We start from the raw sequence: 14,373 nt of genomic DNA on the forward strand, positions 1-14,373 counted from the left end.
GCCCAGTCACTAGAGATGAACATTATTGAGCATGTCTGGGGTAAGATGAAGGGGGAGGCATTGAAGATGAACCCAAAGCCTCTTGATGAACTCTGGGAGTCCTGCAAGAAGGCTTTCTTTGCCATTCCAGATGACTTTATTAATCAGTGATTTGAGTCATTGCAGAGATGTATGGATGCAGTCCTCCAAGCTCATGATGGAGTCAGACACAATATTCATTCTGTTTCCACTGCACCATGACCACATATTCTATACTGGACATTATTGAAGGTTCAGTGACCAGACTTTAGTCTAAGCAGAGTCAGACCTTACTGTCCTAATCAAATCAGTCAACATCAAGACATGATCAGATTTTATTGTGCTCAAATAAGCATCATCTAGAGGCCTTTACCTTTCATATAAGCCACTTCTGATACCAAACGATCAACTAGAAGTCAAGTTATTATTTGCTGCTCCTAAAACTTGGATAGGCCACAAGAGTTTTGTCTGGAAGTGTACACTCTCAATGCTTGGTTGTTATAACCCAATATTGGGTAAAATATAGAAAAACGAGTGTTTTTTTCAAAACAGTATAAATATAAAACATGAATTGCTTATATTTCACAACTCTGACTGATAATCGCATTTTATAAACCCTAAACTGACAATTTTTAATACACATTTCTGAAAAAAAAAACACTCAAGAAAATGAGTGAGCTTCGAAAGAGCAAGGATCAAGAGCTCAAAAATACCTCTTTCATGTTTATTCAGTGGCAGGAATAAACTTCACGTGAATATTATATAAAAACTGGAAGAAATACTTTAGGAAAGAGCTTATCACAGTATTCAATACATGGAGATAAAGTAAACTTTGATCTACTTTTTGGCTTGGTCCATTTAATAATCTGGGGTCGCCACAGCAGAATGAACCACCAACTTTTCTAGAATATGTTTGACGCAGCGGGTGCCCATCCAGCTGCAACCCATTACTGGGAAACATTTATACACATTCAGTCACACACATACACTACTGACAGTTTTAACTTACCCAATTCCCCTATAGCGCATGTGTTTGGACTGTGGGGGAAACCGGAGCACCCGGAGGAAACCCATGCCAACACGGGGAGAACATGCAAACTCCACACAGAAATGCCAACTGACCCAGCCGAGGCTTAAACCAGAGACCTTTTTGCTCACCAGTTACATTATCTGCCAAAAATAAATCAATAATTTAATAAAAAATCAACATCTTTCTTAAATTTGTTATAAATGTATAAGCACTGGGATTTAAAATTGGCTTGTTGCTTCTGAATCTTCCCAGTTGTGTTAGTTTAGGAATCAATGGCCAAAAACCATTACTTGTCTAGGTTTGTAGTAGGATCTAGATCGTAATACTTTAATTGAACATTCTGTGCCGCCTAAGTAAACATGTAACTGTAATATTTGTCTGGTTTAATCTTGTTAGTTATTGTTGTTAACTTAACTAAGTGGTTCAAATATAATCTTGTTGACTTATTAAAGATTTGGATGAACACAAGCAAATGTTTATAATTATACTTTAATTATAATTATACAGGCAAGAAAATGAACTGCGAGTCTTCTGCAGCTCATCTCATCTTCACCTGCTTCATTGTGCAGTGTAAGAAATTCAGTCCATCTTTTTGCTTTCTAGTGCCCTTACTATAAAGATATGTATTTTAAGGTAATTTTCCGAAGCATAGTTCACCCAAAAATGAATGTTTGCTCACTATTTACTCATCCTCGACTGGTTCCAAACCGTACTACACCCTTTAAAATCCTTAAATGACAGTAGAGTGATTTACTGTAAACATTATTTTTCAATATTTGATTACTGTAAAATTATGAATGAAAATATGGGTAAAATCTCACCTGTAGAAAGTCAGTCTGGCCTCTGTGAATGTATTATTTACCTTTATAATAATAACCTTTATTATTTTAAAACTACAGTAGGATGTATTACTGTAAATATTTTTCAAATATATTTGTGTACTGTAAAAATATGAATAAAATTATGGGTAAAATCTCACCTGTAGTAAGTCAGTGAGGTCTTTGGGAATGTACTACACCCTTTAAAATTGTAAAATTACAGTAGGGTGAATTACAGTAAACATTATTCTGTAATATTTGTGCACTGTAAAATTATAAAAGAAAATATGGCTAAAATCTCACCTGTAGTAAGTCAGCGATGCCTCTGTGAATGTACTACACCCTTTAAAATCTTGAAAATTACTGTAGAGTGAATTACTGTAAACATTTTTCTTCATTATTTGTGTACTATAAAAATATGAATAAAAATATGGGTAAAATCTCACCTGTAGTAAGTCAGTGAGGCCTCTGTGAATATACTACACCCTTTAAATTTGAAAAATTACAGTAGGGTGAATTACTGTAAATAATTGTCTAAAATATATTTGTGTACTATAAAAATATGAATAAAAATATGCGTAAAATCTCACCTGTAGTAAGTTGGTGAAGCCTCTGTGAATGTACTACACCCTTTTAAATCGTAAAATTACAGTAGGGTGAATTACAGTAAACATTATTCTTTAATATTTGTGCACTGTAAAATTATAAAAGAAAATATGGGTAAAATCTCACCTGTAGTAAGTTGGTGAAGCCTCTGTGAATGTACTACAACCTTTAAAATCATAAAATTACAGTAGGGTGAATTAAATATTTGCGTACTGTATATTTATATGAATAGAAATATGAACATATCTCAAGTGTAGTAAGTCAGTGAAGCCTCTGGGAATGTACTACACCCTTTAAATTGAGAACTGTTGGGTGAATTATTGTAAATATTTTCCCATATTATTTGCACACTGTATATTTATATGAATAAAAATCTGAAAGAATCTCTTGTAGTAAGCCAGAGTGGCTTCTGGGGATGTGCTACACACTTTAAAATGAAAAAAAAGTACAGTTGGGTGAATTACTGTTAGTGTTCTTCATCAATATGAACTGCACAGATATGAATGGAAAATGAGTAAACTCTGGCCTGTAGTAAGACAGTCTGGCCTCTGGGAATCTTTAGAGTGAGATAATTACAGTTGATTGAATATTTTTAAAAGGTTTTAGTGTACTGTACGAATATTAATGGAACTTTTGGGAAAATCTGTCCTGTAGTAAGTCAGTTTAGTCCCTAGGAATGTGAGCACACTTTACAATGTGAAGCTTACATCTAGGTGAAATGCTGTAAACATCTTATTTATATATTTGTGTTATGTATACATAAATGAAGGGGAAAATGTGAGAAAATAACATTTAGGTGCTTTAGCTGATGTGTACTGCAGTGTTTCCCAACCCTGTTCCTGGAGGCACAACAACAGTACATATTTTGGATGTCTCCCTTTTCTGACCCATTAACTTCAGGTGTTGGAGTCTCTTCTGATGGTATGATAAGATGATTCAGGTGTGTTTGATTAGGGAGAGGTTGAAAATGTGTACTGTTGGTGTGCCTTCAGGAACAGGGTTGGGAAACACTGGTGTACTGTATGCTTATGACAAGAGATATTGTCTATTTCTGCTTTGTATGTACCGTATAGTTAGAGGTATAGTAGCTTTGCTACCTGTAGTAAATCATTTACTAAGTAAATTGCCTCTAACCATTTACTGGAATCTTCTAGAAACTCTGCTTTGCGTTTCTGTGGTGCTTTTGGTTCTGTCGATGTAATTCGCAGATGATCCCTGCGATATCAAACCTAAAACCAACTTTACAGAGTTAGCTTGTAGCGTGTTTTTTAGCCCGACTAAAAAATAATAGCGCCAAGTTCACCGGATTTTTTGGAATACTGAAAAATAATCAGATGGTATTTTCTGTTGATTTTCCCAACATATAAACAGTTCTGTAATATTTCATCATGCTTTCACTTTCGTATTGACATGAATCGCACATTTACCAGTAGGCATGGCATCCCATCTACTCATAATTCTCTCTTTATATAGCCGTAGATATGGCTATCACACAACCATAATACACTGTGATTTAGCCTGGTTTCGTCAGTTCGTTGGATCGTTTTGCTTTCTCACTACAATCAATCGACACCAGAGTTCATTTCAATCAAGCCGAGACCACCTCATTCAGGCGATCTCGGACCAATTGATATAGTGCGGATCCGTGCGGGATTCACATATACCAGACGAACTGTATTAACTGGGCAAACGAGACAGGTTCCGAAACAAACGTCTGGGTGTGAAAGCACCCTAACAGTCGTAGCCAAATTCAACTTTTGTGACAAGGCAGCACTGTATTTACCATAGTAAACATCCTGTCTACTGTCCTGAGTGTCTCCGGGTCATCGGGCAGTCCTTATTGTCAAGCTCTGCCCTATCAGAATAGTGTATAGAGGCTGAGAATGAGCTTATTACAGTGTCTGCTATAATGTGAATGTTGTTTTGGTGTGTTTACATAGATGAATATGGCCGCTGTGTAAATGCACAGTACAGTTACGATCTTATTGCCACATTATATTGTTACGATAACATAATATCGTTGCCTTCAATGATTTCCTGACGATAAATACCAAAAAATAGCACAACTGGAATAACTCAGGCAGCAGCGATCGTCGATCTCATATGAAGCAAGAGATCGTGATGACTTATGATGGCGTGTGCAGGTGCTGTCCCACTCCTTAGGGGTACATTTTGAAGCCCTTCCCCTTCACACTCCAGGGCCAAGGGGAAGGGGTAGAAGTACAATAATACAATCAGGATTGGGCCTAAATACTAATTGCGCATATGAATGAACGTCTTTTTTGTAAGGGTATGGATATTGTGACTGTCATGACCATCTTTGTGTCTGTTTTTGGTGTTAAACCCGTCTCTCAGCAGCTCTCGTGAGATGTACAGAAAGCATAAACTGCTCTCAGCCAAACGCAGAATCTCTGCTGCAAGCGCTCAGAGAAAGCATCTTCAACAAAACCGATGTGCGGCCAGTTATCAAGCCGAGAACACCTACTCGGATAACCCTGGGCTTTATCCTGTATGACATTTTAGATGTGGTGAGTATTATTAAATCAGGATATGTAATTATATCATGTTCGTATCTTGATCTGCAAACAGACATGATGTATGTTTTGCCTTTTCAGGATGAAAAAGCTCAAGTCCTGGATACTTTTATCTGGCTGAAGTTGGTAAGAGCTCTTAAGTATCTACAGTATCACCTCACAGATTATTCTTGCTTTCAATTTCTAAAATCCATAATATACAGTGCCTATAGAAAATCATCCAAGATGTCCTCGCAGCAGTCTGTAACCACGATGAATTGGCCCAAATCCAATACATAGTGAAGGTAGTGGACATTGTACCACTCACTAAGGTAAGACTCATGCTACGGTAATGGTTGGGTTTAGAGTCGAGGGAGATGTAGGCGATCGTGCATTACATAGTAGACCTGTTCTAGTACGTCATCAAGCTGCGGGTTGCAGCAAGGACCGTCTCAAATCATCATACCCTCTGAAAATATATACCATTACTTACATTATACCCTGTTCAAAAGACCGTTGGGATAAAGTTGTAGAAAGGCTCAGGTTAGGAGAAAGCTACAGAAACATTTTAAAGGCTGGAAAATTATTCGGGAAATGATTCACAAAGTAATTTTTTCAAAGGGGAATGATGCTTTTCTATAGGCACTGTATAGATATATATATATTCAGGTGTTGGTTTTTAAAATAATTAGTACCATCTTCCTCCTTCAGGCATTGTGTTGGCTACGTAACCTTGCAACTACTCAACTAACATTCATTAGGGCAGGGGTGTCCAAACTCGGTCCTGGAGGGTGGGTATCCTGCTGAGTTTAGCTCCAACTTGCTTCAACACACCTGCCTGGAACTTTCTAGTATATCTAGTTAAAGCCTGATTAGCTGGTTCAGGTGTGTTTGATTAGGGTTTGAGCTAAACTCTCCAGGACACCGGACCTTCAGGACCGAGTTTGGACACCTTTAGTTGATATGAAGTTTTAAGTTACCTGTAGTCAACAGAATGTCTAAAGGAGACCATATACTATATATTATATGAGTAGAAAATCCATTAGTAATGATATTTGTGTCTTGAAGGACTGGTATATTGAAGGTTTAAGTTGGGATCCTGTTGAATGTGGAACGGACAGAATCTCACTGCCAAGAAAAAAGCTCTGGAGGCCGGATATTGTCATGAATGAATTGTGGGTATCAGTCCATAATACAGTTAGATTCTCCAAGTTCATTCATCAGATTAGCTGAATAAGATTAAATCAACAGAAACTGACTGAAATTAAAGTGACAGTTCATCCAAAACTTTACATTTCCTCCTCATTTTCTCACCCTCGTGTGGTTCTAGACTTTTATGAGTTTCTTTGCTCTGTTGAACACAAAACAAGATATTCATACATTATTATTATGTCCGTCAGAATAAACACCACACACGATGTAACGTACAAAAGAGGAAATGCTTTATTCATTTTAAATTAAGAACAGGGGTAAATTAAATGCAGGTACAAGGGGTAGGCCGGGGTAGTGATCAACTAAACATTAATTATCCCCCCTAACTCAACTATCTCATATATAAAGCCCTGTCTGACTGTCTTTCTTCATCTCTGGAGGGCATATTGCCTCCGAGAGACAGCCAAAGAGAACTCAAAACTCACCACCTCGGAGCTTGCGTCTCTATCTTGCACGCCTCTTTTAAACAGTCTCATTAGTACGCTGTCCACAAGTAAATCCAATCATGAAGATCACATGGTCCTGAGAGCTCAACATACTAAACAGGAACCAAAATTACTACAGCAGCCATAGTCATGGTTGTTTTTCAGCATTCTCAGTATATCTTCCTTTGTTAGCTTCAATAAGCCAAATATGCAGGAGCAGTTTTGGTTTTATTTTTTTTATTTGCAAACCCAATTTCATTCTTATGGGGAAGTCATGAACACTCATCTTAACTAAGGAAAGTGAGGACTGCAGTTCTTTGGATGTGGTTGTGGGATCTTGAATGAGTTTTGAGGGGAAAGAAACTCAAAAATGTTTGTAACAAGTGAGTAAATGATGACAATTGTTTAGTTTTGGGTGAACTGTCCCTTTAAAACATGTGAAAAACCCAGACAAACAGTCGCAAAGACAGTCCCTAACTAACATCGGTGTTGTTTATTTGCAGTATAAATGATAATGCAGCCCCAAAAACCTACTATCTTTATCTTTACAACAACGGCAAGGCAGAAGATAGTCTGCCAGTGCATGTGGTCAGTTCCTGTAACCTGGACATCTACACCTTTCCATTCGACATCCAAAATTGCTCCTACACATTTGGCTCATACAAGCTCACAAGTAAGTAATAATGATTTTTTTTACCATATGAGTTAAACTGTGTATTTTATTTTCTGTGTAACCATGTAATTTTACTCTTTTTAGAAAAAAATGATTACATGTTCGACTGGATTTATATATATATTTATATATATATCGTGTTTGCCCCTTACTAATTTAAATTTTTGTTTACATGTTTGTCACACTTTAAGGTTTCAGATCATCAAACTAATTTAAATATTAGTAAAAGATAACACAAGTAAACACGACATGCATATTAAGGCCACACCATCTAAATAGGATTCAGGTCAGGACTTTGCCTAGGCCACTCCAAAGTCTTGATTTTGCTTTTCTTCAGCCATATAGAAGTGGACTTGCTGGTGTGCTTTGGATCATTGTCCTGCTGCAGAATCTAGGTTTGCTTCAGCTTGAGTTCACAAACAGATGGCCGAATATTCTCCTTCAGTTTCATTTGGTACACTGCAGAATTCATGGCTCCATTTATCAGGGTCGTGAAGTAGCAAAACATCCCCAGACCATCACACTATCACCATCACATTTTACTGTTGGTATGAAGTTCTTTTTCTGAAATGTGGTGTTAATTTTATGCCACACAAAATGGGACACACACCTTGCAATAAGTTCAACTCTTGTCTGAGTATTTTCCCAAAAGTCTTGGGAATCTCAAGATGTTTTCTGGCAAAACTGAAAGCCTTTATGTTCTTATTGCTCAGCAGTGGTGTTCGTCTTGAAACTATTTTTGCCTGGTCAGGTTGGTTTTAGCTGGATTTAGCTGGTTATTTTCCAGCCTAACCAGCTAAGACCAGGTTGGTTTAAGCTGGATTTTTCAGCAGGGAAACCTTTAGATTGCACTTTAAGCTGAATACTAATTTCTTGAAGAGAAAGTAGTAAAATATAATGTACTGTCATCATGGCAAAAACAAAAGAAATGAGCTTGTTAATGCCGATTAATTTCTCCCTTTACAGTTCGAGATGTTGAGATATATTTTGCAGAATCAGCAGAGGCAACGCTCCAGAAATCTCTACAGTACATGGAGTCAAAAGGGGAGTGGCTACTGATTGACATCATCGGCAAAAAAAATGCCAACTCTACATACTTCAACATGGACGGATTGGACAGCTGGGATGAACTTGATTACCATGTTGGTGTCGCTTTTGCTAGTATTGTAGCAGATGAATTTTGCTATATCAAGAAAATATATTTTATTTTAAACGAGTCAGTGCAATGATTTTGTTAACACTTTACTTAGCAATTTACTTTGTTGACTTTGTCTATTAGCTAAGCGAAGTACTAATTAGCTGCTTAGTAGTTATTTGTTTCTAGTTATTGGTTAGGGATGTGGAATAAGTCCATACTTTATAATCACTAATAAAGACTTGATATCTTAATAATAGATAAATATCATAGGTTAAAGCAATCTATGATAATAAAAATGGATGTCTATGTGACATCCACACACTGATGGCCTTTTTGACCAAGTAATATAATGTAGAAAATGTTTTATTCATCTGAAAGCTTCAATTACAAATGAAAATTTTACTTTATATTTACAATGCAATTACAATGCAGTCCTGTATTTCATTCCTGATGTGTTTTGACGCCAATCTTAGATGTCAATTTAATGTCATTTTGACATCAAGGTAGTCAATTAAATCAAATGCATTAGCATTGTTGACATTTTTGGATGTCGACAGTAGTTAATGAATTTGAACTAAAGCTAAAGAGTTACCAAAATGTTAAATCCAGATGAACTGTTTCTTTTATTTTGGTGTCACCTTTTAGATTGTCCTGAAGCGCAGGCCGACTCTATACATAGTAAACCTCCTGTTTCCCAGTTTCTGCCTGATCACGGTAGATCTGTTTAGCTTCCTCCTGCCTCCTCAAAATATGGATCGTTCAGCCTTTAAAATGACCCTCATCCTGGGCTACACCGTCTTCCTGCTCCTCATGAACAACCTGCTGCCTGTCACAGGAAACACTATCCCTCTGATAAGTGCGTTATTCATTAATATATACTATACAGTGTGGTCTAAAAGTTTCTAAAATATTTCTATATTACATTTAATACTAATAGAAACCCTGGTCACGATTTATATTCAATTGTTTTAAAGTGTTAGTTCATCAAAAAAATACTATAGTAATTTATAGCAAATATTATAGTGTTTTTAAACCATGCAGTAAAGTACTTGAATTCATAAGGTAGAATTAAGGTAATTCTATAGTTATAAGTATTTTCAAAGCATATTTCTAATATATATATTTATATATATAATATGCCGAGTGCCTTAGTGTCCCACCAGTGATGATATACTGCCACATCGCACTGCTACAAGTGTGATATTGCATTTATACAACAGTTTGACAGAATAATCCTCTCAAAACCCTTTTGTTTGTACTTTTTTCTGTTGTTCATTCACATCTGCAGCTGACGTCAGAACCGCAGAAGCCGTTACTAATTCACCAACATCACTTTAGAGCTAGTGTTTGAATCTCTATCGTAACAAATCAGGTGATTTTGCTCACATTTTAGGATTAAAAGGCTGAACTGCATGAAATGACATCAGTCTACAGAGATTTCTCCTAATTATTTCTCTGTTGCAATTTGGGAGATCATAATATTACTGTGGTATGAATACAGCACTACAGCACACAAAAGAGAGAGATCGACTTGGAAAGTCATTTACCTGTTTAATAATGATTCGATCAGCTGTAGTTTAAAAGTTCGCTGTTTTCTCTTAGGGCTTATTATGCAATCTCTGTCGCCATCTTGTGGATGAACATTGGCAACTGTCTTTGCTCAAAGACAGGCTAATGGCTGCCGACGCGGTGTCTCTCAGAAACTATAAATGTTTAAAATAGCCACTATCTTTATAAATAAACTGCATAGTTGCAATCTAACGACTACATTCTCACCTAAAAAGCATCAAAAGTACATTGGGTTACCCAACAGCTGCATTATTTGTCAAACTGTAGAGTGTCCTCTGCTTGTTGCTGTATGTGGGCAGAGTTATACACAAGGGTGAAGAGGCGGTACGAGTGCTGTTACCGGCAGAATATTGCACGGCTATCAGCCAATCTGATTCAAGAACCAGACAGAACTGTTTTAGAAATAATTATATATATATATATATGTTAATTTTAATGTAATATATATATTCATTTTAATATTTAATATTTAATTTTAAACTTAAGTTCTTACTGTTTCTCTGTCTCTCTTTCTCCTTGCAGATGTGTTTTTCTCTCTGTGTTTAGCGCTGATGGTGGCCAGCCTGTTGGAGACAATCATGGTCACTAATATTCTCTGTAGTTCAAAAGACTATCCCCCTTTACCAAACTGGGTTAAAGTGCTGCTCCTCAATTATCTGGCTCGACTGGTTTGTTTGGGCAAGAAAAACTCAGGACAGATTTCTGACCCTCAAAGTGAGTCTGAACTGAACAAACATTTACTGTACATAAGAACCAAATAATATTAACCAACTGACAAACTATACTGTAAATTGTGTCACTATATACATTTTTAAAATGCATATTTCAAAGATGATACACACTGAACTATTTTGGTGTCTTTATCAAATTAAATTTCATTGGGGTCTTTGTTGTCACATTTAGCGCTTCAAAATGTGCCCCACATTCTCTATTGGAGACAGGTCGGGACTGCAGGCAGGCCAGTCCAGTACCTGCATTCTCTTCCTCCACAGCCAGTACTTTGTAATGTCTGCAGAATGTGGTTTTGCATTGTCTTGTTGAAATTTGCATGGGAGTCCCTGGAAAAGAAGGCAGCATATTGTGCTCCAAAATCTCTATGCACTTTACAGCATTAATGGTGCCATTACAGCCAAGGGCACTGACACAACCCCATACCAAGACAGACCATGGCTTTTGAACTTGTTGCTGGTCACAGTCCGAATTATCCTTTTCTTCTTTGGTTCGGAGCACACGACGTTCGATTCTCCTAAAAACACCTGAAATACTGATTCATCTGACCACAGTACACGTTTCCACTGTGTGATGGTCATTCCCAGATGCCTCAGAGTCCAAAGAAGTTGACGGCATTTCTGGACACTGTTAACATAGGGCTTCCTTTTGGCACAGTACAGTTGTAACTGGCATTTGTGGATGTAACTACGTATTGTGGTACTTGACGAAGGTTTGCCAAAGTAGCCCTGAGTACATATGGTGATATTGCTGATAGATGAATGACGATTCTTGATGCAGCGCCGCATGAGGGATCGGAGATCACAGTAGTTCAGTTTGCACGCTTGTCTTTTAAACACTGAAATTCCTTTACGCAATGAAAAACAAGTCAAAATAAATTTGGAAATCAATGTTTTCTTTTTTATTTGTGTTTTCCATACTGTCCCACGTCTTCCTGATTTGGGGTTGTACTAAAATATCAATAAAAGACTATTCGTTAAATTGCTAAAAAAGTGAACAGACCTGAGATCAAGTTACCATAATGCAATTCACAACCGTAAATAAACGGAAAAGACTTCATCATAAAATACGAAAACTGTAACCGATATTTATTGACAGTGTACTTTTTTTAATGGACAAAAAAAGTCACACTTCTCTTTAATCCAATCCAGCATATCAAAGGTGAAACTATAGCGTTTGCTCACCTTTACAGATCATAGTGATAAACATAATCATTTCTGTCAGCAGAAAACACCAACGGAGTCATTTCCAGTTCACCTGAGAAAGAAGTAAACCCAGTCAGATGGCAAGAAAATGACAATAAATCTACAATAAATCCTGAAGAGCAAGAACTGAAGACGATACATAAAGATTTACTCACCATTCGGCAACAAGTGGATCGGCATTTCTCCAGAGATCAGACGGCAGAAGAGTGGATTCATTTGGGGGAGGTCATTGATCGATTCCTGTTCGCTCTGTATCTGATCTTCCTCACCATCAGCTTCTTCACTATATTAATATTCTGGCTGTACTGGTATAACGTTGACACAAAAGCATAAAGTCTTGCTGAAATATGTAGATGTGTGTAATGCTCAAAATGACGAGTCCAACCGCATATAAACCTCAGGTTTTGGTAAGTAGACTTGATGTGCGTTAAGCAGCAGAAGCTTTCTTTGAATTACACATATTTTGGCGGTTACATGTGAATTATAACATTACGCTCTTAATTTGTAGACCAACATTGAACCTGTTAAAATGTTAGACTATTAGCTGATGTCTGATCAAGTATCAGACTTGAAATAAATGTAAACAAAAGACAACAGTTGAAAAGTTCCCACCTACGAAAATTTGGTCGGGAATTTACACTCCATAAATGATAAATAATAATAATAATTAAAGAAATGCTAAATATGCTAGGTCATTTTTAACCCACCGTGGGTAAAATATGGACAAACACAAACATTTGTCAGTTTGCTTTGTATAGCAACATATCTTATGTAAATATTTCATATAAAATATAACAATAAAGCTGTGCTGTGTAAAATAACATAATGGGGCTTCTTTACAAGGTAACAAAAATTAAGGTTAGATCACTGTGCAGTCACTAGAGGGCACCCTCACTTCAATTCCTGTTCTTGTTTATTTCCCTGCTAAATAAAAGCTCAATAAAATATGATCATGTCTTAATTTTGAATGATTTGATTAGGACAGTAAGGTCTGACTCTGCTCAGACTAAAGTCTGCTCACTGAACCTTCAATAATGTCCAGTATAGAATATGTGGTCATGCTGCAGTGGAAACAGAATGAATATTGTGTCTGACTCCATCATGAGCTTGGAGGACTGCATCCATACATCTCTGCAATGACTCGAATCACTGATTAATAAAGTCATCTGGAATGGCAAAGAAAGCCTTCTTGCAGGACTTCCAGAGTTCATCAAGAGTCTTTGGGTTCATCTCACCCTAGACGTGCTCAATAATGTTCATCTCTGGTGACTGGGCTGGCCAATCCTGGAGCAGCTTGACCTTCTTTGCTTTCAGGAGCTTTGATGTGGAGGCTGAAGTATGAGAATTTGCCCTCTCTTGTGGTTTGTAATGTAATGGGCAGCACAAATGTCTTGAAACCTCAGGCTGTTGATCTTGATCATCCACTCTGCACTCTCCAGCAAATTGACAGAAAGCTCACGCATGTAGACCTTGACTTTCTTTATCATCCGTTATAAATAACATCAGCTAATAACATTAATTCATTCATTTTCCTCCAGCTTAGTCCCTTATTTATCAGGGGTCACCACAGTGGAATGATCCGCCAACTATTCCAGTATATGTTTTACACAGCGGATGCCCTTCCAGACGCAAACCCAGTACTGGGAAACATCCATACACTCTTGCACTCATACACTGTGGCCAATTCCGTTTATTCAGTTCAACTACAGCGCATGTGTTTGGACTGTGGAGGAAACTGGAGCACCCGGAGGAAACCCACACCAGAAATGCCAACTGGTCTAGCTGGGACTCGAACCAGCGACCTTCTTGCTGTGAGGTGACAGTGCTAACCACTGAGCCACCGTGCCACCATAAATAACATCATGAAACATTTTGTTGTTGTTTGAGATGTTGGAAATCAATTGACCTTTATCAACAAGAGCTGCTGGAATAAAACCGAGACGATGGTGAAGAGGTCACAGACGAGGCTGAATCTAGTTGATTAATTTGAATCAAATGTTCGGGTTTTACAAATAGCCATCATTTTCCTAGAGTAAGTGTTTCAAACCGACTCTCAATCTTGGTTAGGTTGGTTTGTATGTTCCATCAAACCCTTGTGGTCACGCCATTGAGTACAACAACATTTGAGGTTTTTAATCTTCTAACGATTTTTCTTATTAATGCGAAATGTCAATAAAACCTCAAGAGTGATCATGTGAGCAAGCCAAACTAACAACCTTTGTCCATTTTAAGCAGGACTGTGATTAGAGTTGTATTTTTGGAGGTGTTAAACCTTGTTCATTCATTCATTTTCCTTCGGCTTAGTCACTTATTTAACAGGGGTCGCCACAGTGGAATGAACCGCCAACTATTCCAGCAAGTGTTTCACACAGTGGATGCCCTTCCAGCCGCAATCCAGTACTGTGAAACACCCATACACTCTCAAATTCACACACAC

General features: G+C 37.3%; 1 protein-coding gene across 1 annotated transcript; it reads left to right on the forward strand.

The window, feature by feature from the left end:
- Positions 1-4,593: 4,593 nt before the first annotated feature.
- On the forward strand, positions 4,594-12,269 carry LOC130215782 (5-hydroxytryptamine receptor 3A-like). Its single transcript, XM_056447625.1, has 9 exons — positions 4,594-4,616; positions 4,831-4,981; positions 5,088-5,132; positions 5,219-5,334; positions 7,126-7,295; positions 8,262-8,437; positions 9,079-9,289; positions 10,525-10,716; positions 11,956-12,269. Exons 1-9 carry the CDS (start codon positions 4,594-4,596, stop codon positions 12,267-12,269), a joined length of 1,398 nt encoding a protein of 465 aa, XP_056303600.1.
- Positions 12,270-14,373: the final 2,104 nt, after the last annotated feature.

The sequence above is a fragment of the Danio aesculapii genome, chromosome 22 (assembly GCF_903798145.1).
Source record: "Danio aesculapii chromosome 22, fDanAes4.1, whole genome shotgun sequence".
Taxonomy (NCBI): Eukaryota; Metazoa; Chordata; class Actinopteri; order Cypriniformes; family Danionidae; genus Danio; species Danio aesculapii.